Raw genomic sequence first — 17,735 nt, forward strand, 5'->3', positions numbered from 1 at the left:
CATACAAGCAGACAGACAGCATTAATACATTTGCTATGTTCCCAACTCTTATGCTTGCCGCTTAATAAGACCCGATAGCCTAGCAACCTGGCTTGCAGGGTAATCAACATGTCAGTTGGAAAGAATCGCAACCCCTACGCCCAAGACAAGCTGGATGCCGAGCGTTAACCCTAGTATCAGGTGCACATTCCTCCATTTGGGAACATCTAGAATGACGCCCGTCTGTGGCCGAAGCCCCGGTACCACGACCTGGTCGTTGGCCTGCGCCGCAACTGCCACGGTTCCAGCTGCGAAGGCTGCCGTCAGCTTACCCATCCCTTCTGCACTGCCATTCTGGGGGTTGCCGTATGTCGACTCGGCTGGGTAGCTCTGGAACTGCTGGCTGCTATTGCTCGATCCTAGAGAAGAAGCTCCGTAGCCTTGGAGGGCGATAGCGGACGAGGCGAGGGATGTAATGTTGATGCCCATCTGGTGTTCTTTGCGAGAGGCGTTGATAACGGGGCCGAAGCTAATGTTGCAGCGGTAGTACCATGAGTCGGAAGTCGATGCCTCGAAGGCTGAGACTTCGCTCCAGGTTGAACCTTGAGCAGCGGCAGCGTCAAACATGAAGGTTGTCTGATCAATGCCATTCACCGCCATGAGCTCGACCCTGGAGCTATCGTCGTCGGCAATGGTGATGGTCGACTCGTTTCCCCTGGCGCCTCTTGTGACTTTCCAGCTGCGACAGCGCCCGGTAGCTTCGACACTGCGATTTGTGCTCACCACAAGATCGTATTTCTTCCGGCTCCGCGTAGACTCTTGGAAGATGTACTTGCATGATGCCCCTCCGCAGTAGATCAAGGGGTCGTTGTTGTCCCAGAGTGTACCGGGGTATGGGATATCGTCCATGGTGCCCCAGACCCATGCGAGGGCTATAGAGCCGTAGCTGAACTGTTGTTACTATTTGCTGAGGAGGCTGTGTCAAGATTCATACCTATTTGCTGTATATCGAAGAGCACTTAGCCCCTGTGAGCTGGATGCGAGAACTCTCTCCGTGTCTAGGTCCGACAGGTCTGGGATTGTGACATTGCCTGGTTTCAGAATAGCAAAGGAGTCTGCTGGGTTGGTGGAATATGCCAGACCCAGAGTTGCCAGGGCGATTTGGGAGATCTGATGATAATCGTTAGCACTTTGGCTGTAGTCGGCGACTGGCTAACTTGCTATGTTCAGCAGGATAAAGGATATAGCATAGAAACGTATCCACCAAGAACGAGAAACCCATGTGAGCTGAACGATGCGGTTGAGATCCTTGGCCTTGAGTATCAACTCGGCCTGTACATGCGTTAGATCATTGTCAATGGCTGTGTGTAGTCAAAGCCAAACGCACCTCTCGATCCGGCCATTTACGAAGACTCAGAATCCACCACCTGATCTCCTTTGCCATAGCCTCGAGGGAAAAGGTGATGCTCAGACCAAGACCTAGAGAGAGCCCGATGATAAGAGCGCTGAACTCGCGCTTGGTTTCGCCTGACATGACATCTTTGTTAGAGTAGTGCCGGAGGACGACGTAGATGGCGATGACGAAGACGGCGGAGATGAGCCATCTTATCAGGTTTGCAGTGAGTGCCTTTCGCAGCTTTTTCTGGTGATGGAAGCGCTTGTCTGTATAGTGAGACGGTGTTTGCCGAGGTTCCTCGGGTGATTCTGGCTTGGGCGATCTTGATTCTTGGCGAGACTCTTGCTCTACCTCTGCTTCTGGATCTTGAGGTTGCTGTTGTGATTGTGATTGCGGTGTGGGAAACCTCTCCAGCTCCAATGAGGCCTCATGATCTCTTGCCGTCGTTTCTTGCTCCATCGTGTAGCCAGAATGTTGTCTTATGAATGAATCACATGTTGTATCACCGGTTGCTACAGCACATAAGGCCTGAATTAAGGTTTTCTATCTATACTGGATTGGACGAAGCTTTTGTGGTGGCGGGAGAGCTATTTTGAGTGTGCCACTTCAAGGATGTTGATGTCCATGGACTGTACGCTCTCTTACACGATACTGAGGGTATTAGATTGTTAGTGTTGTGAAAAGTCTACAAGAAGTCCCCTGAAGTTGAGTTTGAGTAGGTAGGTTGGAGAGGAACCACGATTTTGAGGTTCTACTGGTTGAGAATGCGCTCCAATGGCAACGCTTGGATTTGGAACCATTGACTTTTGTATAGGAGTTGATCTTTGAGCTGTACACAAGATTAAACATATTCAAACCACCTAAAACGACCTCAATTGAACTTCTATATTAAAACCAAGATGAAATATCGCATCAAAACTCTCAACAGTCATGACTGATCAAGAGTTGGAAAAGTTCCTGAGCTCCGGGGTACGTACTCCACCAGTCGGCGACCCAAACGCCGACTCCCGACGTCACCCAGAAATCGCCAGAGATCATCCGACTGGACTCGGAGCTTCAACCACCATCCCACAGCCAGACTCTGGGGGCCTCAATTGAACCATGAACGCCGCCCCGCGACTCGCCCGAAGCTCGGCCCGCGCCGCCTCGCCGCCGTGGTCTTGCTTCTTCTGCCAGAATGCCCGGCCGAGGAATCCGTTGAGCTTCCGCCGCAAGGCGTCGACTGTGCCGCCGAAGAAGGACCCTCCGAGGCGTGTTTACACTCCTTCTATGGATGAGATTCGCGCTCACTATAGCATGAAGAACCGGACGGTGGCGTAAGGTATCCTTGGGAGGAGCTGTATGCACTTATTGCTGACGAGAATCAGGTACTATACTCTCAGCACCATCCTCGGCTTCGTCGCCCTCACCTATGGCTCCGTGCCCCTCTACAAGATGGTAACCCACCCTCCCACTCAATACCCAAACTTCCATATACTGACGCATCTGCAGATCTGCCAGACCACCGGCTGGGGTGGTCAGCCCGTACGAGCCCACGGGGGCCCCGGAACCGACGACCCCGACATCGCGAGCCGCCTGGTCCCCGTCAAGGACGCCAAGCGCATCAAGGTCACCTTCAACGCCTCCGTGTCCGACGTTCTACCCTGGAAGTTTGTTCCCCAGCAGCGCGAGGTCCGCGTCCTCCCCGGCGAGACGGCCCTGGCCTTTTACACGGCCACCAACAAGAGCGACCAGGACATTATCGGCGTCGCCACATACAGTGTCACCCCGGCGCAGTGTGCTCCCTATTTCAGCAAGATTCAGTGCTTCTGCTTTGAGGAGCAGCGTCTCAACGCAGGAGAGACGGTCGACATGCCCGTCTTTTTCTACCTGGATCCTGACCTGTTGAACGACCTGAACATGAAGGGCGTTGAGACGGTGACGTTGAGTTACACATTCTTCAGTAAGTTACCTACGAAAGGATAAAGACGAGCCCATACTGACTGCTCTCGCAGAAGCAAGATATGATAACAACGGACGGTTCCAGAGGCCAATGGCGGCATAAATGGATAGACGAGACGATGTAAAAATGTACAATACGCCCTACTCTTACTTGTAACATGTACAAAGCGCTAGACGCCGTTGGTTAGAGAAAATAATTTACTTCCATGTCAAGCGAGATCCCGGTCTTTGTCTTTGGATTCCTTCACTCCCTATCTGCAACCGATGTAGCTTGATATCTGTAATTCATTGTAGCAATTGGGCGGTTATCTATTCTCAAAGCCAATGCAAAACCCGAAAATGTCTACAGGGGCAATTCTCACCCGAATTACAACAGTCCCAGGCTCAACCAAGCCTTTTTACCTCTCCTCTGTGAGCTGCCACAGTGATCTTGGACAGTTTTTTGGCCGACATCGCACGGAGCTCACTCGCAGGGATGAGTTTGCAGCTGACTCAGCCAGGGGAACAGCCCAACCTCGCATTAGCCAGCCCCCTGTCATGTAGGGCCCAGTATTGCAGTCACGTGCGCGCAATTTCCACACCAACTGAATTTCACCCACAACCTTTTCTCAACTTTTTTTTCTTCCTCTCCAATCCGCTCAACCTCGCCCAACGCCCATCGACTAACATTTCAGCGTCGTCCTCGCCCAACACCGTCAAAATGGTCAAGGTTAACCCTCGTGAGTCTCATCAACACCATTGATGCTTCTGTTCTCGTCGCTAACACCTCTGAAGAGGTCGCGTCTTCCCGACGCAAGAGCCGTGCCGCTCACTTCAAGGCTCCCTCTGACCAGCGCCGTGTCATCATGAGCGCCCCTCTCTCCAAGGAGCTCCGCGAGAAGTACAACGTGAGTTTCTCAACTACGCCGAAAAAAATTCTCCAATTCTGACAACCTCCAAGGTCCGCAGCATCCCCATCCGCAAGGACGACGAGGTCACCATCGTCCGTGGCTCCAACAAGGGCCGTGAGGGCAAGATCACCTCCGTCTACCGCCTCAAGTACGTCGTCCACGTCGAGCGCGTCACCCGCGACAAGGCCAACGGCCAGTCCGTCCCTCTGGGCATCCACCCCTCCAACGTGGTCATCACCAAGCTCAAGCTTGACAAGGACCGTGAGGACATCCTGGCCCGCTCCAAGGCTGGCCGCGACCTCGCTGCCAACGCCAAGGTCACTGCTTAAGCGGTGAACCCGTGAGCAAACCAAAAAACAAAATCACGAAAAACCAAGACGACGATCAAACCTCCCTCCTTGGCGAGGACGAATTTTTTCTAATGTTTCACCAACCCTCACACACACGACACCCCCCAAGTGTGAGGGACATCTCAAAGGGCAAAAGTTGATGAGGAAATGGGCATATACTCCGGCGTTTTTGCGATACCTCCGTGCTTTCTGACGACGCGGTTCAGGGTCTACAGCAGGGTAGATGAATTGAGAATTCTAGGGTTCTCAATGGCCATTTCACTCAACTTGGTGAAATGCTCCATGGGAGGTTTATCCCGAAGTCTTGACCTGCTCTCCCCACACGCACACATGGCGAGGACCCTCGTGATGCATGGCGGACGGTGGAAGCGGCTGCTGTCATGGCTGCCACTTGCCGTCTCGCGCGTAGGATGCTAACCTTTACCGATCTTGGACACACTTTGTGTGTTGTCCCTCGTAGACTGCAATTTCTCTGCACTTTGTGCACCTCCCCAAGGTAGGTCGTAGATTCCCAACCGCTAGGATATCTCCGCGTCAACCACCAAGCCATGGTTTTCGAGGTATACGACTAGCGAAGAGCAAACCCAGTAGAGCCCAATTTACTATCATGAAGGGCCTGCTCTCGCTTGAAGATTTTCGCCGATTCAACAAATGACGCTGGAAATTTGAAGGTGAGGTACATACCGTAGCCATACAACTTTAGTGCCCTGAATCAATACACATCTGCGCCTGTCATGTCTGCATTTGGTCATCTCCCTTCTTCGTCTTTGTTGATCAGATCGAGTGTGTTGCCGTCGGATGCACATAAAGTATTCATCATTCACGAGCACCATGAGACAGGCTGTTAAAAACTCTCGTTATACCCATTTGGTATCAACAAAGTTAATGTGGGAACAAGAGTGTCTCTAATCATACAACAGTCCGTCAATAGTCTCTAACATGATGCTGTGTATCGCACACGGCCTTCCTGCCTTCGGCTGACCGTGACCCATATCTTGGATGCGTGCATCGAGATAATCCTTCTAATGTCTGCCCATGACCGTTGAAAATCCTAACATATTGGGTATTCTAACACTGGTGCTGCCTGAACGCCTGCTCCCTTGCCTCGAGATGATGCTATAAACGATGCACCGCGTGCTGCAAGACCAGACTGTTCTGGCGCGCGAACAAAAGAAAGAATGCTTGTGAAATAAGAAAAAAAGTGAAAGAACTCGTCCGGTAACGCATTCAAGTTGTAAGTATGAACGCAACGTCGGATGCTCATCGTGTGGCATCATCCGGGGGCATCGATGAATGTGCCATGGTCAAGAAAAGGTGAAGAGGTGAGGAATCTCTAACGAGTAGGAAGTCCGATGTGCTTCTTGTCATGGAGACTGACGCTGCGCAGCTGCTGCCCAAGGAGGTCCGTAGGGGGCTTGTTCTCTCCTCGCTTCTCTGCGGCGGTGTTCGTCGAGGGAATGGTGTACGTCTCGCCCAACTTGGCACCGGCGCCACGAGAGTTGGATGTTGTGTTCGCGATAGCAGGAGTAAGAGAAGCGGTGGCATGGCCAGAATAGTGAGGGAGCACTCCTTGAGCTGTCATGGGAGACACCTGGCCAGCAACCGCATTCGCACTCGTCTTGCCACGTCTCCGCATAGACGACCAGATCTCGTTCGAATGCTTGGTACTAGTCTCATGTCAGCGTCGTTCAGACCGGAAGTAGTGCATGTCAGCATACCTTGCGCTACGTTCCATCACCCGGCGACCCTTGAAAAGCAAGTTGCCATCCTCATCTCCCGAGTCCTCTGATGGCTTTGTTCGCAGGTTCTCTGATGAGATCCGAGTCTTCTCGTTGACCCTTCGACGGAACTCAAGATATCGAGGACTGGGTTGACTGACGTAGGACTCTGAACGAGGAAGCTCAGAGGTGGAGCTGCCACGGAGGGAATCTTCGGCTCGGTGCAGCGACTCAGAGCGAGTTGCTTCATCAAGTCGGTTCCGAATAGCACCCGTACCAGCTTGAGCCATGGCGTTGAAAGGATCGTTCAAAGAGTCGTTCTCACAAGCGGATGCAGGAGGCTGTGAGTCCTGGGGGTTCTCAAGAGAGCTCTGGGACGAGGCGGTTCCTTTAAGATCGTGGTGCGGATAGTAGAAGTTCACGCCATCAAATACGACACCGGTTTGCTGATCAATGGGGACCCTCTGCCGATACATGTGGATGGCATGCAACTCGTGTTGATTCAATTCACGAACGTACCTGCGGTCAGTGTCTTTGGCATCTTCAACCTCGATATGATCAGGAAGTTGGCCGACCAGGTAGGGGACACCGAACTTGTTTCTGTCGACGAATGGGTGGAAATAGCCCTTGAAAGTCGAGCCACGAGATGGCTGAGACAAGTGAGTCACAAGAGCTGGCTCGTCAGGACCAGCAGTCGCCAGTGAAGAGTTGCTCGTCTCCGCTCGGGGTTGGAAAGGCGGTGCCAGAGCAGCATTGACAGGAAGGCTCGACGATTTCCTCTGTGGAGCCTGGCCACCAAGCTCAGGATTTTCGACAAAAGTAATCGTGGCGCCCGGCTTGGAACCGGGGCTGCGTGAAGAAGCAGGTCGATCATCGGTTTCCCCTCGTGTTCCAGGTCGGGCTGCAGCTGGACTGTTAGATCCAGCATCGGTCTGGGAATAGTAGGCAGGAAGGTCAATCGGAGTCTGAAAGAGCGGCAGTGTTCCAGCCTCCCCCTGGAGCTGCTTTTCATGCAGGAACGTGAATCTGTTAAGCTCATCACAAATCTCCTTCAAATTCGATTCCATTTCCTTGCGGTCGATCTGGTGAATGTTGTATTGGAGCTGATCTTCAACCTGTCGCTTCTTGGCACGAAGAATCTTAAGATGGCTCTTCGTGATGTCGCTGGCGAGGATTGAGCTCTTAGGAGGGCTCGGCGACCTCGGGGACAAGGGAAGCACCGTGCTGGAGGGAATGCTGGAGACAGAAGGCAAATAGGGCCAGACTTTCGGGTGTACACCATATTGAGCAGGTCCTCTATCTCGCTCACGTCGCGCAGTTTTTGTATTGGCATCACCCTTTGGGCGAGGTGCTTGCTGAGACTGTTTGCGAGCTGACCGGGGCTGCGTGGGAGCTGGCTGAGACTGCGCGGGAATTGGTGCCGTGTTAATGGGAAAAGGAGGCATCAGGCCGATAGGCTGCGGATGGTTTCCATAGGTAATCATCCACTGATTGTTGTAGAAGAATGGTCGGCTTGCGTCAAATTGTTCCGCGGGGGAAAGCTGAATTGGCTTGGGTTGATGAAGCGCATGAATCTCATTCTGCTTGCCAAACGTAGCGCTCATGTTGGGTTGTGGAACGTGATTAGGGGGAGAGATCTGGTTGTAAGGGACACCTGCGAATCCAATCGGAGCGGGAAAGAAAGGGATCTGATCGGGCCTAAAAGCCATGCCAGCAGGGACGGGACCGGGAGCTTGACCGGGGAACAGAGGTTGAAACGGAGTCCAACCAGGAGGGATGATCGGGAAAGGGATGGGCTCAGGATGAACACCGTTGACAACACGGGGTTGACGCATGCCATCAACTGGACTGCGCTCTCGGGTCCATTTCGACGTAGGGGAATGAGGTCCTCGCGTGTTGGGCACGATCCGACCTCCAGCGGTAACCCGGACGTGGGTGGGCGAAACGACTGAATTGAAGAACTTTTGGAAACCCTCTGCTTTTTGGGCTGCCAGGTCCGGTGGTGCCGTCAGAGGTGCTCGTCCTTGCTCCGAATCAGTCTGGCTGCGGAATTTGCGCTCCGAGTCGGTACCATCGAGCTGCTGAGCGGCGGCTCGACGGTATCGGCGCTCCTCCTCGATGGATTCGGCTGAACTTTCCTCGACAATCAAGGAGAGGGGACGGGGCGACCCAGTGCGAATGATTTCGCCTACTTCATGGTTACATCAGTTCAAGCTAAGGGAGAAGGGATATACTCACTCAAATCTGGGTCCGCCTCAACCTTGGCGGCCAGGACGTATGATACCTCCTCCTGCAGAGGAGCGTGTCGCAGACGCAACATCTCCCGAGCGGAGTAGGATCGGCAAACCATCTTGCAAACCGTCACCTGGAACAGTAAAAGGTTCTGATTAGCGACTGTTCGGCTTCAAGCTATGGTCCGAAGACCTAAACACAAACACCAGTGATAGAAGGAGAAGAGCAAATCATTAGGGGGGGCGACTTACGCAGGAATGAGCCTATGGAGATGGGAAATTCTGGGAGGATAACGAAAAAGAACCTTGGTTTCTCGTGCTTCCGAAATTTGACGAGGGCACCTTAATCACTGTCTGGGCGGGAAGTTGAACGGAGGGGGCAGGAGTGGCAGCGGCCTTCCCGGCGGAGGCGGCAAACGACAACGGCAGTGGATAGAAGACAGCGTCGATGTAGTCGAACGAAAGAGTGCGGATGAGAAGTGGAGGTAGATGAAAGGTCTGGGTTCTGGAGAAGATTGTAAGAGAGAGTTCGCTGTCTCTTGGGGTGGAGGTAGGAGGAAAGGTTACCTGTAGTCTGGTGGACGGCACAAGAGGAAGGAGCACACCGAGCTCCCAAGGGAGGCAGTAGTTGGGCAGCCGCCAACACACGGGAGCTTGGTCCTTTGGCAGCTGCAACCGACGAACGAGACGAGGAGGCTGGAATCTTTGGAAAGATGAATGGTAAGCAACCGACAACGCCTTGATTTTTCAGTGATGGTCCTGAGGGCGAGAGATATATGGAGAGTAAACTGCGAGAGATTTCTGACAGACGAAATCAAAGAAAGACAAAGACAAGAAGGGGCAGATTCTCAAAGCAAGACAAGTGTAACAACACGACGATGACCAGGGGAAGGGAAGGAGAAAGAAAAGAGTGCTGTTCCGAGGTCGGAGTGATCAACAGCGAACAAGAAGGCAAGACTCAGCTTCCTGGAGAAGACAAGGGCAAGTGCGAGATGCGGGTAATCCCTGGGGCGAGAAGACACTCGAGAGAACACGGACGAAGCTGAGAAGGAGCGCCGCTCTGCTTTCCTTCGGTGTACAGCACCCGTGACTGGGAGAGTTGCGGTACCTACCTGTGCTATGATCCCAGTGTGTTAGAAGGCACTGAGCTTGAGTGAAGGGGCAGGAAGAAACGAACCTTGCTTGCCCTTCTTGGGCGGAAGGGTCCTCGGCGAGGAGGCGGATGGTAACCTCTTGCACTGTTAGCAGAAGAAGAAGAAGAAGAAGAAAAATAGTAGCATACGCACTGAGATGAACACAGAGAAGACGAACCACCACCATATATGGTGGAGAGTGGATGGTGGTGTTTGGGTCAGGAAGAAGTGGAGCTCGGAATGAACCACCTGGGAGTTATCAAGGTACGCTATTGTTTACTGTCACGGGGCAACGCGTGTGCTGCGCGTTTGGAGAATAATGCCCTGCCCTAATTATGCGCAAGATATGCGTCTAAGAGGTTGGGTATCCTAAAGACTATCATCTTTGACCAGACGTGTCGTTTAATGCGGGCCCTGAGGTAACCATGGCGGCAACGGATGGTGGACAGTGGTAGACATGTCTTGTCATTACATTAAGAAACTATTCTCTGGCATACTGGGTGTCATTCATCCCCTGGACTTGAGCAAAAGCCGCCTGTCGTGCTCTATGGCGACACTTGTCGTTGGGCGGGTCGATTCCGTATGGAGTCGTTCTGCATGCATTATATCAGTTCCCTGTGATCATGTCTCTACCTGACAACACATGCCGTGGGACCTCGTGGAGTGCCATGCCAAATATATTATGCCAATGCCCTCCATCAGGTGTCTGCTCATTGATATCCAGAATGTTGTAGCAAGGCATGCATTGGAGGAATTGGCCACTAGGGTACCCATTAGCCATGCAAGTGTATGGTGGTGTCTTTCTCATCCTCCAATGTGTCAAGACTATGTCCATGGACTGACCTATCAAGGAGGGTATGTCTCTGCTTCCCAGGAACCAAACTTATGATTCTTTACCCTTACACTTGATTTCCCATATGAATTTCATGCTTCCCAGAACTATGGATGTTTGTCTAAGTGTAAACGAACCCATATTCATGTCATTGGGTAGCAGGGACAATGGGGTTGAGTGAGGAGGCGTGCTCAATAGGGGTAGAAAGTAGAGACAATGTCGTTGTGAAGTTGGCGTTGGCACTATCGATTATCGGTTCGTTTGTCGTAAACCTAGATTCGGGTGATAGGGCAGAATCGAAATAGGGGGACTTGGGCATTTGGCAACACAATAGTCTCACCCTCACTTGGTTCTGTGACTTCACGCCCGGAATTAAAGCGTTTGATCTGAATGAACCGGTCATGACACTGATCACGGCCATCCTTATCTGCGAAATTGTTTGTATCGAATGCCATGGACAATGAGTAGAGAGGGGTCAGACATGCAGATCACAACACTTGTTGTAGACTGTCAACAGGTTCAGCGTTTCAAGGAGGAGGAACGGCGTTTGAATTGAAATCTAAAGTCCACTGGATCTCACAATCTAACACCTCGAAAATATCTCGCCCGTAATTCGTATCACACGAATCTCGGAGATTCATGATGCTAGGGAAATCAGTTGGTGATGACCCCAGGCACTTGTCATGAGCTGAAGGATTCGGTGCACTTGATTTTATCGGCCTTTATAAAATAGCACGTTAATAACTAAACAAATTGAGGCATCGTGGGATTCATCATCATCCTCGTAAGGATGATAAAAATGACAAACAGTTTGTTCCGCATCGGGCACAATCATGTGTTGTGGTGTTCCGTTTGTTTGGCTCGAGAGGAAAAGGCGGCGAAAAGGGGGTGTTGAAGCTCTAGTCCCTTGAGAACTTCACAGTTCTTGCCTCTTGACAAAACTTTGAAAATTGGAAAAATATTAGCAAAGTGGGCGATCGAAGAATACCTCATCCTGTCACAGGATTGCATCGGCTTGTCGTTTCGAGGATATCCGAGGTCCAAGAGTATCAAAGCCACGAACGAGCCGGCAGTTCCCCTGGAATGACTGGCAGCCATCAGCACAGTCTAGAACGAAGTGACAGGATGCGCGCTCTGACGTTGTGAGACGCACATACTCGACGTGGCGTTGGTGTTTTCCAGCTTTGCCGCCGATAGCGAAGGTCCTATAGTTTGATCGACGACTTCGTGAGATGCTTTCTTTTTTTTCTTCTTTTCTCATTCCTCCCCCGCAAAGTCGACTGACAGGCCACGGCTTCTGACCGAGCTCGATGTTTTTATTTCAGTGTCATAGCGCGAATCGAAAGAGACTTGCATTGGTGTCGTGGCGCGGAAGATGCGTCTCGCCGGAGCACCCAAGTCGGCCGATACTCGAAACACAATTCCCCGACCGAGGTCAATGTCAGATTCCCGGGTCCGGGACGGGCCGGTTCTTGTCTCAGTTACACGAGCAAAACAGACCGAGATGGAGTCGTTGTTCTCTGAGAGAGTCTTGATTGGTAAAAGCTCACCTACCTGGCGCCATGTCGTCTTGACAGAAACTAACGGTGTGGGCGCGGAAGTAATGTCCTAGATTCCGCGTCGATTACGCAGCAGGAATCCCATCATGTTACGATCCGCCCCTTTACCGCACAAGCAAAGCAAAGCAAAAACACCCACGGCAATGCCCCGTCACCATCCCGAGACAGGGGGGCCCGAGAGCCGAGTGCGTGGGTTCATGGGGGGACAAAAGGTCCGGGACCGACTGGTCTATGCAGCATCGGAGCTGTGGGGAAACAGAGGATCAGACCGCTTAACTGGAGCGAGAGGCAAGACCAAAGGGCCATGCATATAACAAGTGCTCACATTCTCGTACAGGAAGAAGCAAGCAAGCAAGCAAGAGGTGTGGAGGGGCGGCTTTCGAACTGTCTGGGGAAGCGTCCAGCCACGAAACGAGGATGCATGGCATCTGCAGGACGGGGGCCCTTGTCGATGGGCTTATCTGAGGCGAGACTGGGGTGGGCGAAGCTGGAGAGAGCTAATTGGTCTTGGCAAGCTCATCGGAAGATGGCAGGGCTGTTGACAGCTCAACTTGGAGGGGTGGGAAGCTTCACGACAAAACTTGTGACAAGGGATTGAGCGATTTCCCCACGAGAGGCGTCTGCAGAGCTGGAGACAAGGCGAGGGGAAAAGACCATTGACGCGAGGCCACGCGTGGTCAAGTGACGTCGCTGGCGATGGGATCTGAAGGACCAAGACTTAGGCGTCGTACTATGTGCGTAGCTAGCGTGCGGTTCTAGGCTGTGACGGAGGACACATGATGAGAGGGGAATTGGGAGTTGAAGATGGCAATTCACAGATCTTTGGCTTCGGTCTTGGTTAATACCATATTCAATGCTTGATACTGCTTGTTTACTTGGACTTTGTCCATCATGAGCAAACAATTGGAAGCTCCCAAGGTGACAATGACGGAGATGGAGAAGCTGAGGCAAATGGGGGGGTAAAACAGCCTCGGCTCTTTCAAGTTGGGAAACCCGGCCTGTCCGAGGTCACGTCTTGGCTCCACATGTTCCGGGGCGGCTCCACGATTGATGACCTCGTTTCCCGGCTCATGAGACTTTTCGAGACTCTCTTTTTCTCGTGCCAATGCCGATGAGATATGCAGAGTTGCGCGTTTTACACACACACACACACACTTAAGCCTCGTTTTTGACTGTGCCTCTCAATTGCAGAGGCTATTCCTGCTAGAATCAAATTTCATGGGGTTTCACAGTCATTTTGCCTGGTCAAGCTTGTGAAGAGCAGCTCATTGCCCCTCCATGCTTTTTTGCCCCTCCACACCTCATCGCCAAAACAGCCTCAACGCCACGGGACGGCCAGGGGTGTCCCCCCTCCCCTCGTCTATCATGGGGCCCTTAAACTTTCTAGTATTTCAATCTTTCCCGTGGCAGCCGCTCAAGTTTTTTTACGTTACCTGCTTGGGTTACACACTCGTCGTTGATAGGCTCTTTGTTAGTGGGGGTTCCCCCTTGTGAATCGCGTATGATCCTCATGACGCACATGTGCCGACGCCCTGAGATTCGCGCCAGCGGAGAACATCTTGGCCCATGAATTCAACGGCCAATTCAAGGTACCAAATAGAAACAGACAGATGATATTCTCCCTACTGGGCTGATTTGACCGGCAAAACGGATACTAGACGCCTCATGGCGCCCCGCTCACATCTTGTTTGTTCCCACGCTTGATACCCCGCCATTGGATCGATGTACCAGCAGCAAACCGTACGAAACCACAAGTTACCGTGTGTATCCATCCATTCCAGAGGTTGCGCGCCGGGGCGGACGGAGAAGGGGGCGTGGTGCTTTCGGCGCTGCGGAGACTAAAGATGGCTTCACCAACGGGAGTTGCGTATGCGGGTGGGCTCACTTTGTGTGTATCCTCTTTCCACTGCCCAGTCTCGAGGACGTTCGATCTGCTGGATTAAGGGCCGATGAGACGGGTACTAAAGATGACGGATCGCCCACCCTTGTTTTCTAATGATGGCATCCTCATTGAGAACTCATTCCACACCATCCATCCATCCATCACAAGCTTGATCTCCATCTCTCCACAATCCACCCAGAGCTAAAGCTCCAACTCCACTCCCACGTACCGAGGTCTCGACAACACTACCTTTTCTTGACTCAATTGCACTTCTTTTGTTCCTTCGAAAGCTTCTTTCTCACCTTCATCTGTAAAATCATCATCACGATACCCAGCTGTACGACAAACACCACCAATCGTTCCAATTCCTCCATCCACTCGCATCCTCGATCGCTTCACCAAGCTACCCTAAATCATCAACGATGGCTCCTCTCGTCCCCCACTGGAAGCAGCCTTCCCACCCCGACATCCAAGAGGTCGTCGTCGTCAACGCCGAAGAGTTCACCACAAAGAGCATCTCGCGCGTCTCCCTCCCCCCTTTGCCGTATTCGCAAAGTTCGACTTTCCCCCCTGCACCCCTGCCAATGAGCCCACGTACGCGACCGTCCAGACCGGCCGCGACACTCACCTCAACCTGAACAGCGATCTGCTGTACATCAACCACTCTTGCGAACCTACTCTCGTTAGTTGAACCTACTTGAAGGAGAACCCCCGGCTGTTGTTGAACCGTCCCTCCCCCTTGCTCAGAGGGAATCTCTTGATTAACACGATTAGCTCTTCGATGTGGGCAACTTCAACGTTCTGGTTGGCCCCAAGGGTATCAAGCCCGGTGATGAACTCTCCGTGAGTCCATTGGCCTCTTTCCTGGCTGGTTCTTCAATTAACGAAATACCAGTTCTTCTACCCCTCTACCGAATGGCACATGGCCCAGCCCTTCGACTGCCTCTGCGGAACGCCCACCTGCCGAGGCCGCATCGCTGGTGCCCGCGACATGACCGAAGCCCAGCTCGACGGTGTTTGGCTCAACGGCCACATCATCCAGCTCCGCGCTGAGCAGGAAGCCGCCCGCATCGCCCGGTCCGCGGACCCGACCGTCAACGCCCTCCACGAGGCCGTCGTCCACGCCGAGAAAGTCCTCGAGGCTGCCCGTCTCGCCCTGCGTACCTACACCGGCAACGCGCACGCCCAGAACGGCAACGGCATCATCACGCCCAAGTTCGCCAATGGCACGCTCGGCAAAGTAGCTGGATCAGAGTATCGCGGTCCCACATCTCGTGAGCTGAGCGGTGAGATGGGCGGTGATACCATCCGTGTCTAAGAAAGACGGAGCGTTGAGAGGAAGACGTGATAGCCGTGACTGGAAAATGTTGCTGCTGTTGGAGAATCCTGTTGACGCTGGTAGATAGACGACATGTTCCCTTCTCAAGTTGACGCTTTTAGGACCTAGATTGGAGAAAATCAAGAAATTGCTTGTGTTTTGGATTCATAGCTGAAAAACGATAAGCCACCATCATTGCACCCATTCGCATACCTCCCTGAGCAGTGTTGTCGTGAACAAATCCCCTAATTCCCATCATCAAACTCTTGCTCCGCCGTCATAAACTCCATGATATACACTTCCAAACGCCAAAAGTCGTCATGTCGAATACGGTTCGTCGTCGAGATAAAATAACATCGCTGCGTCCATTACCACATGCGGTAGATCCATCCCCTGATTACTTCTTCTCCTTCGAATCCTTCCACCGGCTCCATGCGCTACGCCCCTTTTCAGAGCCAGCGCCGCCGCTGTACTTGGCCTCCTCCTTCTCCCATTCGTTCCGTTCCATGCTGCGACGTGCCAAAAACGCGCGTGCAAATTTCCATGCCTCCGTATCAGCCAAGTTCCACGCTTCGAGGGATGCGCGCTGTCGAGTGTCGGTGGTTTGCTTGGTTAGGGCAATGATCCTCTTGGCGCGCTCTAGAAGAGCTTGCTCCTTTTTTCTTTTCTCTTGTGGACTCAATTCCTTCCCCTTGGCGACCTCATCGGGGTTTGGCTGCGGCCTTTCGATCCTATCGTCCTTTGTTGACTTTTCTGTGCGCTTTCCCTTCGTCGATTTGGAATCTTGTGCCTTTCCGTCCTTGGCCTTCTCTGCTGGCTTTGTGCCGGCTCTGTCTGCCTCACCAGAGCCCTGCGGAATGCGGAATCCAAAGTGCCAATTGATATCGGAGGGAACTTCCGCCTCGGCTGTCAACCAGAGCGCATGCGCAGGGGCATGCTCATCAGCCACAGCCTGCTTGAAGCGCATGATGCGGAGGTTACTGGAAACTTTGTCACCCAAGATCTTCTGGGTAATGGTCTCAAGCCATGGATCGCGAGGAGACTCTTTTCGGATCCAGGAAGCATCAATCCTTTCTCGAAGATTCGAAAGCGTGGCAAGAGTCCAGGGATGAGGCACCGTTCCGATGGCGTAGGTGCGAGTCGAGTTCTGGTACTGCTCAGGGGTGTTGACCTTCAAGGCCGCGGAGCCTGCAGCGCAGCGCTTGCAGCTGGAAAGCCTGGGAGGACATGACGAGGGAATCGGGTTATCGGGACAAAACGCCAGTGCGTTGGCGAGCTTCATCGCTGGGGCGACCATATCGGTGGTGTGTTCAGGGAAGGGCTTGAGAACATCGATACCATCGGGGAAACTGTTCTGCCAGGCGATGTGCATATGAGCATTGATCAGCCTGTTGAGAGACCCCAGACCCTTGGCTCGTCCATTTGTGAGACTTTCATGAACCTTGGCATATTGCTTCTTGATAAGCTCTGGGCTGTAATGGGCCAGGGAATATGGTGTCTTGTCCGTCTTGAATGTGTCCTTGGGCGCCCCCGCGATGACGCTCTTGGCGGTCTTCAAGTTGTCAGAATCCAGCAAAGACCGGATAGCCTTGGTCACGTCGTCCTTTTGGCCGACTATGAGTGCACTGTCGAGGCCTTTCCATTTAGTCAGGGCAGGATATTCACCCCTTCGAAGGAAACTCAACAGAGGGTCCTCGGCGAGGGCCATTGGGTACAAGGTGTATTCCGCCAACAGGCCGGTACCCATGGCTCCCCAGGCCAACCACTTCATCAAGTCCTTTTTCAGCTCGGGATCTACCTGGAGTCTCTGCACCTCGGCATACATTGGATTGTTCATGGCCTCGGAAGCGCCCAGAATGGTAGGTCGGAAACCCTGCGCCCACCATGCGCGACGCCAGGTCAAAAGTAGGTCGCTTTCGGCATCCTTTTCCTCCCTCGACTTTTTGAGAGTAGAATCGTAGTAGCAGTATATGAAGGGGCGATCACGGAGCGGAGGTAGAAGAGCACGGTCTTCGTCGAGGGTGAGGGAGCTAGAGAAGGGCACAGACAGCCACTTCCAATCAGCCCACCAAGAAGAACCGTGATACGAGTCCTGTGCTCGAACTGGAGGCCGGTGAGAGGGACCACGGAAGGGATTCAAGCCTGTCATGCCCTTGGTGAGGGACTCGCGAAGGCTGGACACAGAAGTTTTGCCCTTCTTGGTTTCCGCGTTCTTAGCCGCATTGTCTGGAGCGGCAACATGCGTGGTAGTAGGAGGAGATAGGATGGTGAAAATCGTGAATGCGAAAAAGAGGGCGATGAGGACAAGATAAGTCAATCGTCGAGAAGTAAACCGGCGTGGTCGGCCGTAGAAGATGTTGAAGGCCATGATGTATAAGTCGCCAAAGCAATGTGGCCGAAGTAAATCGCAAAGCAAGAATCGCAAAAGTGAAAGGGAGCGACACGTTTGACCGGACTATGTAGTCGTCGAGAGGACACGAATGGCTGGCATCGGGCACGTAATTGA

At 52.8% G+C, this 17,735-nt stretch overlaps 6 protein-coding genes across 6 annotated transcripts; 3 read left to right on the top strand and 3 right to left on the bottom strand.

Annotated features, from left to right (window-relative positions):
- Positions 1-111: 111 nt before the first annotated feature.
- MRS44_007355 (uncharacterized protein) lies at positions 112-1,834 on the bottom strand (the record flags this gene model as incomplete). The annotated part of the gene is made up of 4 exons (XM_065620499.1): positions 112-925; positions 974-1,149; positions 1,258-1,311; positions 1,367-1,834. The coding sequence occupies 4 exons, from the start codon at positions 1,832-1,834 to the stop codon at positions 112-114; spliced, it is 1,512 nt and encodes a 503-aa protein (XP_065476571.1).
- A 642-nt stretch (positions 1,835-2,476) lies between these two features.
- Positions 2,477-3,419, top strand: MRS44_007356 (uncharacterized protein; the record flags this gene model as incomplete). The annotated part of the gene is made up of 4 exons (XM_046276993.2): positions 2,477-2,691; positions 2,743-2,812; positions 2,867-3,317; positions 3,370-3,419. The coding sequence occupies 4 exons, from the start codon at positions 2,477-2,479 to the stop codon at positions 3,417-3,419; spliced, it is 786 nt and encodes a 261-aa protein (XP_046129111.2).
- A 597-nt stretch (positions 3,420-4,016) lies between these two features.
- On the top strand, positions 4,017-4,535 carry MRS44_007357 (60S ribosomal protein uL24; the record flags this gene model as incomplete). Its single annotated transcript, XM_046271270.2, has 3 exons — positions 4,017-4,035; positions 4,091-4,203; positions 4,257-4,535. 3 exons carry the CDS (start codon positions 4,017-4,019, stop codon positions 4,533-4,535), a joined length of 411 nt encoding a protein of 136 aa, XP_046129110.2.
- A 1,354-nt stretch (positions 4,536-5,889) lies between these two features.
- MRS44_007358 (uncharacterized protein) lies at positions 5,890-8,624 on the bottom strand (the record flags this gene model as incomplete). Its single annotated transcript, XM_065620500.1, has 3 exons — positions 5,890-6,223; positions 6,275-8,462; positions 8,513-8,624. 3 exons carry the CDS (start codon positions 8,622-8,624, stop codon positions 5,890-5,892), a joined length of 2,634 nt encoding a protein of 877 aa, XP_065476572.1.
- Positions 8,625-14,333: 5,709 nt separating this feature from the next.
- On the top strand, positions 14,334-15,229 carry MRS44_007359 (uncharacterized protein; the record flags this gene model as incomplete). The annotated part of the gene is made up of 4 exons (XM_065620501.1): positions 14,334-14,466; positions 14,522-14,562; positions 14,686-14,754; positions 14,807-15,229. The coding sequence occupies 4 exons, from the start codon at positions 14,334-14,336 to the stop codon at positions 15,227-15,229; spliced, it is 666 nt and encodes a 221-aa protein (XP_065476573.1).
- A 397-nt stretch (positions 15,230-15,626) lies between these two features.
- Positions 15,627-17,597, bottom strand: MRS44_007360 (uncharacterized protein; the record flags this gene model as incomplete). The annotated part of the gene is made up of 1 exon (XM_046276990.2): positions 15,627-17,597. One exon carries the CDS (start codon positions 17,595-17,597, stop codon positions 15,627-15,629), a length of 1,971 nt encoding a protein of 656 aa, XP_046129107.2.
- Positions 17,598-17,735: the final 138 nt, after the last annotated feature.

The sequence above is a fragment of the Fusarium solani genome (assembly GCF_023522795.1).
Source record: "Fusarium solani strain SB1 chromosome Unknown bctg00000004, whole genome shotgun sequence".
Taxonomy (NCBI): Eukaryota; Fungi; Ascomycota; class Sordariomycetes; order Hypocreales; family Nectriaceae; genus Fusarium; species Fusarium solani.